We start from the raw sequence: 18,497 nt of genomic DNA, 5'->3' as shown, positions 1-18,497 counted from the left end.
GCACAAGGGATTGTTCAGCAAGTTTCAGTCGCATTGGTTGGATACGTTACGACAGGAGTAGCGTCCGTCGTCGACTAAAGTTTACACATAGTTGAGTCAGAGGCGGCGGCAGAAAATTTTGCATGGGGGAGGGGCGAGATCTGCTCACCAACCTTCGCCGAAGGCGCAACCGTAGTAGGGTTCGTGAGGTAGGTGCACATAAATATTTTGCGCCCGCTGTAATTGTGTTTTATAACTCTTATATTAGAAGCTAGCGTGCGCAACATAGTCTATCTAACTTGCGTCAGAAAATCATTGCATGTTAGACAGGTTTTGATTACTAGTAGTATAATATGCGTAAAATGAATAACGCGATTTGTTTGCTAATGGGTGTTCACAGATAAAAGTGTTCAAGTACTGATGAAATGTCTGGTATTCACTAAACTATAACCTTTATCTTCTCGCAAAATAAATGGCTTCTATCTTGAGGCCCAGTGTACAATTATGATGCAATTTTTCGCAAATCTAACCCAGACGTTTTAGAGATAGAGAGCGCCACTAGCGACAAATAACTACACTGACTTTGTTTTTATTGTCTTAGCGTTACGTCTTGTGATTACCATGACAGCAATTTTGATTACACATTGCACACAATGAACGTGTGCAAGATTTTTTAAATATGAGTTACAGATGTGTGTTTGATCAATTGTTAAGACATCTCGATAATCAGGAATGGAAAGCTTGCTTTAACAAATGCCCTGCCTTCATAAATAACTAGTTACTTCTTATTGGTTGTTTTTTTATTTTCTTGTAGATGTCTGAGCAAAAAAAAAATTGCACGAAAATTAAAAAAAAAATAATAATCTAACCCACTGAATTTCACCGTATAAAAACAAAAGTATAATTTTGTTCATTTAATTGAGGGCAGAATTCCAAAATGGCGTTGTGTTAGAATACATGATGTATTGATTGATTGCGACGTAGAATAATTGAGTGTTTTTAGGTGAGTAAGGCGATAATATTTAGTCTGTGTATTTTGTCTCATCGCTAACATATCGCTCATCAATGCCGCTACTAGGATTTATGTATTGCAGGGTAGCGGCGGTCGCGGTCAGCCGTGTAGTTGATTCGCCTCGTTTCGGATCCGGATAAGTTCTGGGCTTCGTCTGTCCATAGAAAAAGCATTACGTCCAAACCAATTATCATTCTAACTTGCAATTCTACCCTACTTCACACACACATCACTATAATCCAAATCAATTATCATTCTAACTTGCAATTCTACCCTACTTCAAACACACATCACTATAATCCAAACCAATTATCATTCTAACTTGCAATTCTACCCTACTTCACACACACATCACTATAATCCAAACCAATTATCATTCTAACTTGCAATTCTACCGTACTTCACACACACATCACTATAATCCAAACCAATTATCATTCTAAGTTGCAATTCTACCCTACTTAACACACACATCACTATAATCCAAACCAATTATCATTCTAAGTTGCAATTCTACCCTACTTCACACACACATCACTATAATCCAAACCAATTATCATTCTAACTTGCAATTCTACCCTACTTCAAACACACATCACTATAATCCAAACCAATTATCATTCTAAGTTGCAATTCTACCGTACTTCAAACACACATCACTATAATCCAAACCAATTATCATTCTAAGTTGCAATTCTACCGTACTTCAAACACACATCACTATAATCCAAACCAATTATCATTCTAACTTGCAATTCTACCCTACTTCAAACACACATCACTATAATCCAAACCAATTATCATTCTAACTTGCAATTCTACCCTACTTCACACACACATCACTATAATCCAAACCAATTATCATTCTAAGTTGCAATTCTACCCTACTTCAAACACACATCACTATAATCCAAACCAATTATCATTCTAACTTGCAATTCTACCCTACTTCACACACACATCACTATAATCCAAACCAATTATCATTCTAACTTGCAATTCTACCCTACTTCACACACACATCACTATAATCCAAACCAATTATCATTCTAAGTTGCAATTCTACCCTACTTAACACACACATCACTATAATCCAAACCAATTATCATTCTAAGTTGCAATTCTACCCTACTTCACACACACATCACTATAATCCAAACCAATTATCATTCTAACTTGCAATTCTACCCTACTTCAAACACACATCACTATAATCCAAACCAATTATCATTCTAAGTTGCAATTCTATCGTACTTCAAACACACATCACTATAATCCAAACCAATTATCATTCTAAGTTGCAATTCTACCCTACTTCACGCACACATCACTATAATCCAAACCAATTATCATTCTAACTTGCAATTCTACCCTACTTCAAACACACATCACTATAATCCAAACCAATTATCATTCTAACTTGCAATTCTACCCTACTTCACACACATATCACTATAATCCAAACCAATTATCATTCTAAGTTGCAATTCTACCGTACTTCACACACACATCACTATAATCCAAACCAATTATCATTCTAAGTTGCAATTCTACCCTACTTCACACACACATCACTATAATCCAAACCAATTATCATTCTAACTTGCAATTCTATCCTACTTCAAACACACATCACTATAATCCAAACCAATTATCATTCTAACTTGCAATTCTACCCTACTTCACACACACATCACTATAATCCAAACCAATTATCATTCTAACTTGCAATTCTACCCTACTTCACACACACATCACTATAATCCAAACCAATTATCATTCTAAGTTGCAATTCTACCCTACTTAACACACACATCACTATAATCCAAACCAATTATCATTCTAACTTGCAATTCTACCCTACTTCACACACACATCACTATAATCCAAACCAATTATCATTCTAACTTGCAATTCTACCCTACTTCAAACACAACATCACTATAATCCAAACCAATTATCATTCTAAGTTGCAATTCTACCGTACTTCAAACACACATCACTATAATCGAAACCAATTATCATTCTAAGTAGTAATTCTACCGTACTTCAAACACACATCACTATAATCCAAACCAATTATCATTCTAACTTGCAATTCTACCCTACTTCAAACACACATCACTATAATCCAAACCAATTATCATTCTAAGTTGCAATTCTACCGTACTTCAAACACACATCACTATAATCCAAACCAATTATCATTCTAAGTTGCAATTCTACCGTACTTCAAACACACATCACTAAAATCCAAACCAATTATCATTCTAACTTGCAATTCTACCCTACTTCAAACACACATCACTATAATCCAAACCAATTATCATTCTAACTTGCAATTCTACCCTACTTCAAACACACATCACTATAATCCAAACCAATTATCATTCTAAGTTGCAATTCAACCCTACTTCAAACACACATCACTATAATCCAAACCAATTATCATTCTAACTTGCAATTCTACCCTACTTCAAACACACATCACTATAATCCAAACCAATTATCATTCTAAGTTGCAATTCTACCGTACTTCAAACACACATCACTATAATCCAAACCAATTATCATTCTAAGTTGCAATTCTACCGTACTTCAAACACACATCACTAAAATCCAAACCAATTATCATTCTAACTTGCAATTCTACCCTACTTCAAACACACATCACTATAATCCAAACCAATTATCATTCTAACTTGCAATTCTACCCTACTTAACACACACATCACTATAATCCAAACCAATTATCATTCTAACTTGCAATTCTACCGTACTTCAAACACACATCACTATAATCCAAACCAATTATCATTCTAAGTTGCAATTCTACCCTACTTCACACACACATCACTATAATCCAAACCAATTATCATTCTAAGTTGCAATTCTACCCTACTTAACACACACATCACTATAATCCAAACCAATTATCATTCTAAGTTGCAATTCTACCCTACTTAACACACACATCACTATAATCCAAACCAATTATCATTCTAACTTGCAATTCTACCCTACTTCACACACACATCACTATAATCCAAACCAATTATCATTCTAACTTGCAATTCTACCCTACTTCAAACACACATCACTATAATCCAAACCAATTATCATTCTAACTTGCAATTCTACCCTACTTCACACACACATCACTATAGTCCAAACCAATTATCATTCTAAGTTGCAATTCTACCCTACTTCAAACACACATCACTATAATCCAAATCAATTATCATTCTAACTTGCAATTCTACCGTACTTCACACACACATCACTATAATCCAAACCAATTATCATTCTAACTTGCAATTCTACCCTACTTCACACACACATCACTATAATCCAAACCAATTATCATTCTAACTTGCAATTCTACCCTACTTCACACACACATCACTATAATCCAAACCAATTATCATTCTAAGTTGCAATTCTACCCTACTTCACACACACATCACTATAATCCAAACCAATTATCATTCTAACTTGCAATTCTACCCTACTTCACACACACATCACTATAATCCAAACCAATTATCATTCTAAGTTGCAATTCTACCCTACTTCAAACACACATCACTATAATCCAAACCAGTTATCATTCTAACTTGCAATTCTACCGTACTTCACACACACATCACTATAATCCAAACCAATTATCATTCTAACTTACAATTCTACCGTACTTCACACACACATCACTATAATCCAAACCAATTATCATTCTAACTTGCAATTCTACCCTACTTCACACACACATCACTATAATCCAAACCAATTATCATTCTATCTTGCAATTCTACCCTACTTCACACACATCACTATAATCCAAATCAATTGTCATTCTAAGTTGCAATTCTTCCCTACTTCACACACACATCACTATAATCCAAACCAATTATCATTCTAACGTGCAATTCTACCTTGCAATTCTACCCTACTTCACACACACATCACTATAATCCAAACCAATTATCATTCTAACTTGCAATTCTACTCTACTTCACACACACATCACTATAATCCAAACCAATTATCATTCTAAGTTGCAATTCTACCCTACTTCACACACACATCACTATAATCCAAACCAATTATCATTCTAACTTGCAATTCTACCTTGCAATTCTACCCTACTTCACACACACATCACTATAATCCAAACCAATTATCATTCTAACTTGCAATTCTACTCTACTTCACACACACATCACTATAATCCAAACCAATTATCATTCTAAGTTGCAATTCTACCCTACTTCACACACACATCACTATAATCCAAACCAATTATCATTCTAACTTGCAATTCTACCTTGCAATTCTACCCTACTTCACACACACATCACTATAATCCAAACCAATTATCATTCTAACTTGCAATTCTACCTTACTTAACACACACATCACTATAATCCAAACCAATTATCATTCTAAGTTGCAATTCTACCCTACTTCACACACACATCACTATAATCCAAACCAATTATCATTCTAACTTGCAATTCTACCGTACTTCAAACACACATCACTATAATCCAAACCAATTATCATTCTAAGTTGCAATTCTACCCTACTTCACACACATCACTATAATCCAAACCAATTATCATTCTAAGTCTGTTATTAGCAAGCCACTTTCACACCTGTCAGACATTCTTTTATAGTTTATTGTTTTCTCACAGTTTATAGCTTTTTCTGTACTTTATCTTCTTTGTTCTGAAAAAAGAATCATGTTCACCACAACACAACAAAAACTCAGTGAAGACATGTGTGTTTTAACATGATGCATGTGTGTTTTAACATAATGCATAACAAATCATGTGACAGTATCATTTGTTTCACTGTGGAATGAGAATCTCAGAGTACAATAATTGTTTGCACAGTGTAATGACAGTGTCTATTGTCTAGTGTAGTAGTTGGAGCCTTTGTTTTGCAAGTGAAAGATAACGAGTTCAAATCCCATGCTAGTAGCTAATTTTTTTTTCGAATGAGGAATCACAAATTTTCAGGTGTTTTTTTTCCTTGGAATTATTTTTTTTTGCTTTTTTTGCGATTTTCTTATGCTGAATTTTATCAATTAACTTTTTGTTCAATAACTTCAATGTTTAACATTTTTAATGAATTTATTAACAAATATCTGGTAGAACTGTTCACTGACCGTGGTCAGTGGTAGTATTAATTAAACCATTCAGCATTATAGGAAGAGATTTACAATTTAATTAATCAAATCAGGTGGATTGGTAAATTTTGTTGAAGTTCATGATAACAAAATTAACATTAGCGTTGATTTTGTGAATATAAGTGTCAGGTCATTCCATAGCATAGTTACATAGTCATTTAGTATTGATGGTTGTCCAATGTATTACTTTCATCAAAGGCAAGTTTTCACTTGTTATACTATGAGGTTATTATGAGAATACCTCAAAGTATGCACAAAGACAGTACAGCTGGAGTATCGACCAACACGCAGCGGAGGTCAATGCGCGATGTACTGTCTGAGTGCATACTTTGAGGTATTCTCGTAATAATCTTATTATTATACATCTTTTCCTTCCAAGGATACACCATGGGAATGCCGAAATCCAAAATGTTTAGAACAGAATCAGCGAGCTTCTTTGTGTGGAGTCCGGTCAAACCCCGATGGCAGCCATGTTTGTTTTTATTACTGGACGACGCTTATGTGCGTAATCATTCCATCTTTGGAATTCGCATTTCTTTATATGGTAGGATGAAAATACCCCGTAAAATACCATAAAATTACGGCACGCTGTAACTTATGGCGTTACGGCAACAGATGTATACTCTCAATAATATGACAGAACCCCACACCCTTCCCGTGGCTTTCGTTGCGTATGGAAGTTATTTTCACGAGTGATGCGGTGTATCCTGCGGCCGTACTTTCACGAGCAAAGCGAGTGAAAGTACAGCAGAATACACCGCATCTCGAGTGAAAATAACTTCCATACGCAACGAAAGCCACGGGGAGGGTGTGGGGTTCTGTTATTATTACATATGTTCCATACTTGATTATTTCGTATTAAAGAAAGAACGTGCAAACCGGGATGGAATTTAGGTCGGGGAACCCCATTGCCCATTAATATGTTCTAATATAAGTGTTACGCCCTAGCAGCGCGTGTCAGTGTAGAACGCGCCCGGAGAACGCGTGTCACTGTTTGTTTGAAATTAAAATAATCAGACGTCTAATCTGAGTCACTGTTCGAATAAATAACTCGTTGACGTTTAGTTGGGACCACGGCAGAACCAGAACTTGAACTGGACGACTATGATACACAGTTTATGTTGAAGTTAAAAGTTCCACCACAGAATTGTGCATTGACAAACATGCCGTGCAACTGCGGTACTCCTCTGACGTGATGACTTTCGTCGACAGCGGTTGTCGCTGAGCTGCACGCTACAACTTCGTGTGTGATGTTGCTTGCTGGTCGTGGATTGACTGAGTCTTGATTACCGGTTAAAATGTTGCTCTTTTGGCGTTTGTATTTTTTATTTGGAACTGAGTAACGCAGCAACGTCGCCAGCAGAAACCTGCTATCTCGATGCTGATGGTTGCGGCTGCATAGTAATCGCTGATTTTACTGCTGGTGGATCTTCTGAGAGCCCTTCAAGGTTTATAAAACTCAGTTTCCAGGTGGTCAACATACATTAAGTTCTCCCAATCGTAGTATTCCATGTGATGTACACCTGACATGCCAAAAATGTTGTTGAACGATTTGAACTGGATAGAAATAGCAGACGAAAATGTGTTTACAAAATAAAAATAGTTCGGTAGCCAATGAAAATACCATGTTCATTTGCATATCATGCATGGGTGATATGCAAATTAGTTTGGGCCAAAATAAGTGACTGCCTAAAAGTACCGTTACTGTTGTTCAAATTTCATTTCACTCGGCAAGTATATTCATGTACCCCAAGGGGAAAATATCATACTTCTAAATATTGTTTATTTCGAAAAACTGTACTCCTGAAGGGACTACTTTGTTTGCTCTCAGACCTCATTTGCATATGGGTTGTGGAAATACCGATTTTGATTTCAGGGACGAATCAAAATAAACTGCAGTACATATGTAATAATATGTTATATTTATTTTGTTTGATTCTAGGGAGACTTGAAGATTGCTTAGCCTCCAAAATGGCGATAGTTACTGTATTGCGGAGAACAGTCATGATGGCAGCTCACATACAGAATATTGGATATCTTTATCACAGACAGCATTTTTGTTGTCATCTTACCTTTCGGTTCATCACCATTAAAAGCTCTTCTATTAATGTTCCATGGAAAAAAGCCATCATCAATTCTGATGATGAACGATTTTTAACGTCGATTGGAGTTGATACAAGAACTATGCATATCACTGAAAACTCTGATACTAATGCAGAAAAGCTTGTTAATTACCTGAATAAAAAAGGTATATCTTGTGATGATTTTATTCGAACAATAAAGAAAACCCAACGCATTGTTATGGTGAATCCAATCGACTTAGATGAAAAATTCTGTGTTTTGCTCAAATTTGGGTTCACTACTAATCAGATTGTGAAAACGTTGCTGAAGGCACCAACTGCATTCATTAGGCCGAGGACAAGCACAGGTTTTATCAGTGTCATTAACTATCTTCAAAGTATAGAGTTCAGTGATCAGTCGATCACATCAATTATTCTTAAGTGTCCATGGATCTTGTCGAATGAAGCAAATATTCAGCGAGTGATGTGGTATCTACAGACAATATTTACTGATCATGGATATGAAGCTGATGCATTCACTAAGGCAAAAGCAATTCTTAGAACAGAAAGTATGCTCTTCACGCAAGCGGTTTCAAAAATTGAGCAAAATATTTCTGTTCTGCTTAGCCATGGGTTTAATGGTGAGAACCTTATAAAAGTGATTGATAACTGCCCATACTCCCTCAGATGTCGCTCTCACACACTCACATCTAAACTAACTTGTCTGCAATTTAAGCTTGACCTGGACAGACGTCAACTCGTGGATACTATCGGGCGATATTCACAAATTCTGGAAGTTTCTGTGGAGAAGATCCAAACTAATATAGACTTTTTGCATAGTGAGGGGATCTCAAATAAAGCCATTCAGCGATGTCCTACAGCTTTAAAGCGAAGTCTTGCACTCCTCATGGAAAGGTGCCAAATACTCAAACAAGTTAATTATCACTTCACCAGTGTGAGTGTATTTACCAAATCCCCCAAGCATTTTGGTGAGAGAATAGAGCAGTTGTGTAGAAGAAAACATGCAGGCAACTAAGTTCATTTTGTAATTTACACTTTATATTTAGAAAGGTGCTATTTTATTTGTATCATATCTCAACACTTTTTATTGTGCTGAACATGTATGTGTGTGTAGCCTATGATTGTTGTTGATTGGTTCATCCCACTGTTGATTGGTTCATCCCACTGTTGACTGGTTCATCCCACTGTTGATTGGTTCATTCCACTGTTGATTGGTTTATCCCACGGTTGATTGGATCATCCCACTGTTGACTGGTTCATCCCACTGTTGATTGGTTTATCCCACTGTTGATTGGTTCATCCCACTGTTGATTGGTTCATCCCACTGTTGATTGGTTTATCCTGCTGTTAATTGGTTTATCCCACTGCTGACTGGTTCATCCCACGGATGACTGGTTCATCCCACTGTTGATTGGTTTATCCCACTGTTGATTGGTTCATCCCACTGTTGATTGATTCATCCCACTGTTGACTGGTTCATCCCACTGTTGATTAGTTTATCCCACTGTTGATTGGTTTATCCCACTGTTGATTGGTTCATTCCACTGTTGATTGGTTCATCCCACTGATGATTGGTTTATCCCACTGTTGATTGGTTTATCCCACTGTTGATTGGTTCATCCCACTGTTGGTTGGTTCATCCTGCTGTTGATTGGTTCATCCCATTGTTGACTGGTTCATCCCACTGTTGACTGGTTCATCCCACTGATGACTGGTTCATCCCACTGTTGATTGGTTTATCCCACTGTTGATTGATTCATCCCACTGTTGATTGATTCATCCCACTGTTGACTGGTTCATCCCACTTGACTGGTTCATCCCACTGTTGACTGGTTCATCCCACTGTTGACTGGTTCATCCCACTGATGACTGGTTCATCCCACTAATGACTGGTTCATCCCACTGTTGACTGGTTCATCCCACTGTTGACTGGTTCATCCCACTGATGACTGGTTCATCCCACTAATGACTGGTTCATTCCGATGTTGATTGGTTCATCCTGCTGTTAATTGGTTTATCCCACTGTTGACTGGTTCATCCCACTGTTTATTGGTTCATTCCACTGTTGACTGGTTCATTCCACTGTCGATTGGTCCACCATACTGTTGACTGGTTCATCCCACTGTTGACTGGTCCATCCCACTGTTGATTGGTCCACCCCACTGTTGATTGGTTCCTCCCACTATTGACTGGTTCATTCCACTGTCTATTGGTCCACCCCACTGTTGACTGGTTCATTCCACTGTCGATTGGTCCACCCCACTGTTGACTGGTTCATTCCACTGTCGATTGGTCCATCCCACTGTTGACTGGTTCATTCCACTGTCGATTGGTCCACCCCAATGTTGACTGGTTCATTCCACTGTCAATTGGTCCACCCCACTGTTGACTGGTTCATCCCACTGTTGTCTGGTTCCTCCCACTATTGACTGGTCCACCCCACTGTTGACTGGTTCATCCCACTGTTTCATTTTTGAACATTCAAAACTTTTTCAATATTTAATCGCATATTTACTCGTGTATATTGTTTTGAAATTGAGCGCAAATAAAGTGCTTTGATGATAATAAAATATATTTTTTTTAATAATGTGCACTGTATAATATGCTTTTGCCTGATTCTGTTGATATAAAATTATGTGTGTTCTTACTTCGTAGCATAAGATTATGGTCCATGTTAACATGCAATTTTGTACTGATTTGGTATTATGATGAATGAACATGCAGGTTACAGGGTGTTCAGGGCACACTTCCAGTGTTCAGGGTTGACTTCCAGTGAAAATGCTTGAGCAGACTTTATGATCATAATTTACATGGAGTTAACAGTTCCATATTCTGTTCAATTATCAGACTATAATCTGCCTCCTGATTAACTGTCTCTGTAACACCTACACATAAATACTGCTGTTTGATTCATCGACTATTCATTTCCATGTTTTTAAAATGCCATATATCAATTATATTTGTAATCACATCTGCAGTATTTATGTCAAAGAATGACTCTTACTACTAGTTGAGCCAATTTAATTATTCTGTTATACGTTTGAATTATTAAACCATTTTCGATTAACTGCATGTGTTCCATTCGCCCATATATCATAATTCAGATTAGAGTGTTCAAACTTTGAAAGAACCCGGAATCACAAGTTTTCAGTTTTTGACTGGATAGTTGGTTCATTCATTGATTGATTGGATTTTAATAGATAACAATTTTTTGATGTTTTTAAGCAGCACGGCCAGCGATATTCAGCTCTTGTTACCTTGTGTCAATCATTAAAATTCTTGCTTTGCTTTGACAATAGCTTATGATCAACACGACACAATGATTGTGGTGGTATATGTGGTTTGGCTGATTATTTTGTGCAGTGTGTATGGACTTTGTTCAAAACAATTTGGGGAATATGTGTAATCATTGAGACCCGAAAGAGTTCAAATCCGAATATAGTACACCAGAAATTCTTCTTTGCCATGATTTCCCGAGCCTGAAGCCATTAAAAGTGCAATCAGGACCAAGTTCCTGACGAGACGCCACACACATACATTTTAGCTCTGCCGTCATTATAGATGAGAGTGGAGCTGTTCATTTAGGTGATTGTCAGTCGTCGTCCATTGCATTTCGACTTCTTCTTCAAAACTACCAAGTATCAATTGCTTTGATATTTGGTATATAGGTCAATGTCATAATACAAAGTCTAAGTATTACAAAATCTGAATATTATATACGCCTAATTCAGCAACGTGAATAGGTTAACTGAAAATAATTCGATGAAGAATCCCGCGTGCTGTTTCTTGCATGATCGTCGATGATTGATGTCTGCACATGACATCTTCAATCAGAGAGTGAATGTTGTCAGCGACACATATCTGCCTAACAATTTCTAATAAAAGAAAACAAGAGAAACATTATACAGGATTAAACTACCATCTGTTATACGAATGGTTTATTAAAAATGAACAAACCCCTTACATATAAAACGGGCAGTTATTGTACTTACTGATATTAATTAGACACGATATCACCCTAACAGTTTCCTCGGCAACGCCTACGTCGTCAGGATGGAACGTCAACGCAGCAGAGATGTAACTCATTACGCCATTAAAAACTAGTTTATCTCTGAATGATTGACTACAAGTAAAGAACACACAAAACTGTGCATTATTGAACTGGATGCATTATATATGAATTCATCACACCGTATCTCTGCATAGCATAATTAAATATGTCGTTGTTCTAAACTGTCTAAACAACAGCTATAAAGTTTGAAGCTGCAGTAATTAACAATAATGAACGATAATTACGTTATTATTAAGTTATTATTCAGCATTGAAGCAAGATTTGACGTAGTAGGAACAGATCGAATGAGTCCCTGTTACAATAATCGTACAAATGTCTTGGTTTGAAGGTTCCTAACACTCCAAGAACTAGACAAGCGTCATCACCGGGTGGATTAAAAAAAAACGGTACGTTGGAGTAGTTAGTACTTCATTAGCAATAAAAAAAGTGTTTTGCTACACTTCGTTGTGCATCGGTATAGATAAGTGGATTAGATACTTCAATATTACCAAATTATAATATCTAGTCCTCGTACCAATTTCCACATCACAATCACATATAGACTAAACGGATAGAAAACAATGAAAAAACAATACCTGGATGACATCATTCCTCGAATAACCCTAAAGCCAGTTTCCTGTGACTTTGCAGAATCCTTATGTATGTGTAATGCTTTGAATATGGGATCAAACACTTCGTTTTCTGCTAAATATTGTACGATAGTCTCAGCCCCTATTGAGAAACAAGACTTATGCAATAAGCAAGTATACAAATACAGAGTTATAACAACATTCAACTGTATTCAAGTCTATTTAAATCAAGCAATATACACGCACCTTCGCTGGATACAACATCATATATTACTCTGCATACTGAGACGAACACGTGGTAGTTGTGGTAGTGTGACAGTAAGCATGACAGCAAATACGTATGTACACACAGTCTGCAACCAAAATTCTAGGGTTAATGTGCGTATGATTAGTAATGACACAGGCTTAGGTTAAGTTCTTTGGAGAGGCATTCCATGACTGATATGGCCAAGAGTCTGGACTCTTCTGAACATCTGGTCTAGAGTTTCAATTGTATTTCACATCAGGAAATAGACGTGGTCGCAAAAATGACACTTGTAAGTGGACAGCACCCACCGCTCTATGTCAAGCCAATGATGATAGTGACTAAAACAAGTATTTTTAGAATAATGTAACATATGTACATACTGATATTGTTCTTCGCCTATTCTTGATATTTGATGAGGGCGATGCATTATTACTTTGCTCAAAACGCGACATGCTGCTTCCTATAGATAACAAAACACAATGTTTCAAGTGCGGGTACCCAAAAACACAATACATTGTAGAGAATGCAATGATCAGTGTTGATCTGAATGTATAGATAGTACGTTCACAGCAGAAGAGCGTGCATCTGCACAGTTCGCAGTCGTCATTCAGTGGACCAAATCGAGGAAGATATGTTATTAAATATCATAGCCACTTAAGTCATGATGTAAATGGTATAAAATAAGAATATGAAGAGTATGGACAATGTGTTAGTCACATTGCATTAGTATATTAGATGATATGATAAAGTAAAAACATTAGCGTCATTAGATCGAGGGTGTTATATGCCTGGTAGGGTACTCTCCGTGGGTGAAGAGGTTTAGAAACACTTAACTTCTAATATTTAGTGGTAGTGAAAATGTAATCCCAGGGTCACATTGCATGCGAATTCTTAAACCCTTGAATATACCTCTCTTCGAACCTCAAAATAAAACCTCCAAAATTTAACCCAAATTTAACTCTTTTGAATTCTAAATGAGACATCTGCTTCGAAACCAAAATGATACCTCTCTTTTGCAAATTACATAAGACCTTTCATGTGAATCTTAAATGAGCCCTGTCTTTTTCTAAATGAAACCTATCAAATGTACAGGTGTCTGGGTCACCATTTACAAATATACAGTATTCACTCTCATATTCATTTCATTTTATTCATATTCATATACCTACTTGAACACCGGCGTGTGATTGGTGTGAACCCATTACGGAAACAACTTCTTTTAACCAATCACAGTGTTCCTTTACTTGTGGATTTGAACGCTTAATAAAAACTGCATTTCCTGGAATCGATAAAATAATTTTTCACAAAACAAACTACAAATGAATTACAGCAGCAATCCTTTGTATTATCATTTATAGTTAAGCCATTGCATATATAATTTTATTTTGCATGGTGCGATAAACATACAAGTTTGGAAATGTAGTGCGCTTACCCAGTTTATCAATAACATTCAGGGCTGAAGACCGGAAATCCGCATTATGTATGACATGCATGGACATTAGTATTGTTTTAGACGAACCATTCAATTCAATTAAATGCTGTACATTATCTGAAATAATACAATTAAGATATTTGTGTGTATTGAACTGAAATATTGCATAGCATACGTAATAATAGTGAGACCATTGGTGAAGTTATTTTGCAATTTCTTACCGTCATACGCAAGGGCGGCTAACAGATCGCAGCATGCAATCTGCAATCCAACGTCATCTTGAAACTCCGACTGCTGCATACATCTTACGATAAGTAGGTGTACTTTATTATGAAGCATAACATCGCAAATACCTGAAATTCGAATACAATTGTAAGCATCCATTTTGAATCACAAGGATGGAAATACAACGAGGCGAAGCCGAGTTTTACGATATACAAACGATTGTTTTTGATGTCAACTCACCAATGCAACAAATTATTTTCAGAACCAAGAACGCCTGTTTTAACAATTCTGCCGATTGTGAGTGTAGTTTGACAGCAGATAACAATGATTGACAATATTGTGACGTCACAACAAATTGGTATGCATCTTCTGAAATTACAGAATATACATAAATACTACACATGATGTTGTGTATGTTGTTACTGCCACTACTACGCACAATGCGTAAAAAAGTAATGTGCAACCAACCCTTCTTAAAAACACATATATCTTTTACTACTACCACGCAAATATTAGCGAGATTTAAGTTATTATTCACAATATAAATATGAAATATATCGCCATTAGGAAGATCGTTTATCAATGATACGATAGATAGATACATCAAACTAGCGAAATGAATGGTAGCTAGATCTCATCAAATTTGCTAAATGAATGGTAGCTAGATTTCATCAAATTAGCTAAATGAATGGTAGCTAGATCACATCAAACTAGCGAAATGAATGGTAGCTAGATCTCATCAAATTAGCTAAATGAATGGTAGCTAGATGACATCAAACTACCTAAATGAATGGTAGCTAGATCACATCAAACTAGCGAAATGAATGGTAGCTAGATCTCATCAAATTAGCTAAATGAATGGTAGCTAGATGACATCAAACTACCTAAATGAATGGTAGCTAGATCGCATCAAACTAGCGAAATGAATGGTAGCTAGATCACATCAAATTAGCGAAATGAATGGTAGCTAGATCTCATCAAATTAGCGAAATGAATGGTAGCTAGATCTCATCAAACTAGCGAAATGAATGGTAGCTAGATCACATCGAACTACCTAAATGAATGGTAGCTAGATCACATCAAACTACCTAAATGAATGGTAGCTAGATCACATCAAATTAGCGAAATGAAAAGCAGATAGATCACATCAAAATACCTAAATGAGTGTTAGCTAGATCACATCAAACTAGCTAAACGAATGGTAGCTAGATCACATCAAAATACCTAAATGAATGGTAGCTAGATCACATCAAATTAGCGAAATGAATGGTAGCTAGATCTCATCAAATTAGCGAAATGAATGGTAGCTAGATCTCATCAAACTAGCGAAATGAATGGTAGCTAGATCACATCGAACTACCTAAATGAATGGTAGCTAGATCACATCAAACTACCTAAATGAATGGTAGCTAGATCACATCAAATTAGCGAAATGAATGTTAGCTAGATCTCATCAAACTACCTAAATGAATAGTAGCTAGATCACATCAAATTAGCGAAATGAATGGTAGCTAGATCACATCAAATTAGCGAAATGAATGGTAGCTAGATCTCATCAAATTAGCGAAATGAATGGTAGCTAGATAACATCAAACTAGCGAAATGAATGGTAGCTAGATAACATCAAACTACCTAAATGAATGGTAGCTAGATCACATCAAACTACCTAAATGAATGGTAGCTAGATGACATCAAATTAGCTAAATGAATGGTAGGTAGATCACATCAAATTGGCTAAATGAATTGTCGCTAGATCACATCAAACTAGCTAAATGAAAAGCAGATAGATCACATCAAAATACCTAAATGAGTGTTAGCTAGATCACATCAAACTAGCTAAACGAATGGTAGCTAGATCACATCAAACTATCTAAACGAATGGTAGCTAGATCACATCAAACTAGCTAAACGAATGGTAGCTAGATCACACTAAACTAGCTAAACGAATGGTAGCTAGATCACGTCAAACTAGCTAAATAAATGGCAGCTAGATAACATCAAACTACCTAAATGAATGGTAGCTAGATCTCATCAAACTAGCTAAATGAATGGTAGCTAGATCACATTAAATTAGCTAAATGAATGGTAGCTAGATTACATCAAATTAGCTGAATGAATGGTAGCTAGATCACATCAAATTAGCGAAATGAATGGTAGCTAGATCACATCAAACTACCTAAATGAATGGTAGCTAGATCAAATCAAATTAGCTAAACGAATGGTAGCTAGATCACATCAAAATACCTAAATGAATGGTAGCTAGATCACATCAAACTAGCTAAACGAATGGTAGCTAGATCACATCAAACTAGCTAAACGAATGGTAGCTAGATCACATCAAACTAGCTAAATGAATGGTAGCTAGATCACACCAAACTAACTAAATGAATGGTAGCTAGATCACATCAAATTAGCGAAACGAATGGGAGCTAGATCACATCAAACTAGCGAAATGAATGGTAGCTAGATCTCATCAAACTATCTAAATGAATGGTAGCTAGATCACAACAAACTACCTAAATGAATGGTAGCTAGATCTCATAAAACTAGCGAAATGAATGGTAGCTAGATCTCATCAAACTAGCGAAATGAATCGTAGCTAGATCACATCAAATTAGCTAAATGAATGGTAGCTAGATCACATTAAATTAGCTAAATGAATGGTAGCTAGATCGCATCAAATTAGCTAAATGAATGGTAGCTAGATCACATCAAACTACCTAAATGAATGGTAGCTAGATCACATCAAATTAGCGAAATGAATGGTAGCTAGATCACATCAAACTACCTAAATGAATGGTAGCTAGATACATCAAACTACCTAAATGAATGGTAGCTAGATCACATCAAACTACCTAAATGAATGGTAGCTAGATCTCATCAAACTAGCGAAATGAATGGTAGCTAGATCTCATCAAACTAGCGAAATGAATGGTAGCTAGATCACATCAAATTAGCTAAATGAATGGTAGCTAGATCACATCAAATTAGCTAAATGAATGGTAGCTAGATCTCATCAAACTAGCTAAATGAATGGTAGCTAGATCTCATCAAACTAGCTAAATAAATGGTAGCTAGATCACATCAAACTAGCGAAATGAATGGTAGCTAGATCACACTAAACTAGCTAAACGAATGGTAGCTAGATCACGTCAAACTAGCTAAATAAATGGCAGCTAGATAACATCAAACTACCTAAATGAATGGTAGCTAGATATCATCAAACTAGCTAAATGAATGGTAGCTAGATCACAATAAATTAGCTAAATGAATGGTAGCTAGATTACATCAAATTAGCTGAATGAATGGTAGCTAGATCACATCAAATTAGCGAAATGAATGGTAGCTAGATCACATCAAACTACCTAAATGAATGGTAGCTAGATCAAATCAAATTAGCTAAACGAATGGTAGCTAGATCACATCAAAATACCTAAATGAATGGTAGCTAGATCACATCAAACTAGCTAAACGAATGGTAGCTAGATCACATCAAACTAGCTAAACGAATGGTAGCTAGATCACATCAAACTAGCTAAATGAATGGTAGCTAGATCACACCAAACTAACTAAATGAATGGTAGCTAGATCACATCAAATTAGCGAAACGAATGGGAGCTAGATCACATCAAACTAGCGAAATGAATGGTAGCTAGATCTCATCAAACTATCTAAATGAATGGTAGCTA

The 18,497-nt window shown here is 36.2% G+C and overlaps 2 protein-coding genes across 2 annotated transcripts in view; one reads left to right on the top strand and one right to left on the bottom strand.

Annotated features, from left to right (window-relative positions):
- The first annotated feature begins 898 nt into the window (after positions 1 to 898).
- LOC144342147 (uncharacterized) lies at positions 899 to 9,278 on the top strand. Its single transcript, XM_085497524.1, has 3 exons — positions 899 to 982; positions 6,562 to 6,726; positions 8,125 to 9,278. Exons 2-3 carry the CDS (start codon positions 6,570 to 6,572, stop codon positions 9,276 to 9,278), a joined length of 1,311 nt encoding a protein of 436 aa, XP_085353650.1. The 5' UTR covers positions 899 to 982; positions 6,562 to 6,569.
- Positions 9,279 to 11,267: 1,989 nt separating this feature from the next.
- The window catches only part of LOC146748007 (leucine-rich repeat serine/threonine-protein kinase 2-like), a 95,539-nt gene continuing 88,309 nt past the window's right edge, over positions 11,268 to 18,497 (bottom strand). Inside the window, exons 6-14 of the mRNA XM_085497523.1 lie at positions 15,049 to 15,177; positions 14,805 to 14,936; positions 14,584 to 14,700; positions 14,321 to 14,430; positions 13,532 to 13,611; positions 13,151 to 13,257; positions 12,911 to 13,046; positions 12,256 to 12,386; positions 11,268 to 12,138 (exon numbers count right to left, since the gene is read on the bottom strand). Coding sequence (XP_085353649.1) covers positions 12,008 to 12,138; positions 12,256 to 12,386; positions 12,911 to 13,046; positions 13,151 to 13,257; positions 13,532 to 13,611; positions 14,321 to 14,430; positions 14,584 to 14,700; positions 14,805 to 14,936; positions 15,049 to 15,177 — 1,073 coding nt within the window. The 3' untranslated portion in view covers positions 11,268 to 12,007. The remainder of the gene's footprint in view (positions 12,139 to 12,255; positions 12,387 to 12,910; positions 13,047 to 13,150; positions 13,258 to 13,531; positions 13,612 to 14,320; positions 14,431 to 14,583; positions 14,701 to 14,804; positions 14,937 to 15,048; positions 15,178 to 18,497) is intronic.

This window comes from Saccoglossus kowalevskii, chromosome 3 (genome assembly GCF_978046115.1).
Source record: "Saccoglossus kowalevskii chromosome 3, keSacKowa6.1, whole genome shotgun sequence".
Taxonomy (NCBI): domain Eukaryota; kingdom Metazoa; phylum Hemichordata; class Enteropneusta; family Harrimaniidae; genus Saccoglossus; species Saccoglossus kowalevskii.
Note: the sequence above shows the minus strand (reverse complement) of the source record. Positions and strands in the feature narration are given on the sequence as shown.

Bases quoted from the DNA above. Each gene is read 5' to 3' on its own strand.
- LOC144342147 (XM_085497524.1), top strand. From the start codon at position 6,570: ATGGGAATGCCGAAATCCAAAATGTTTAGAACAGAATCAGCGAGCTTC. The intron at 6,727-8,124 runs GTAGGATGAAAA...GTTTGATTCTAG, and splicing joins AATTCGCATTTCTTTATATG to GGAGACTTGAAGATTGCTTA.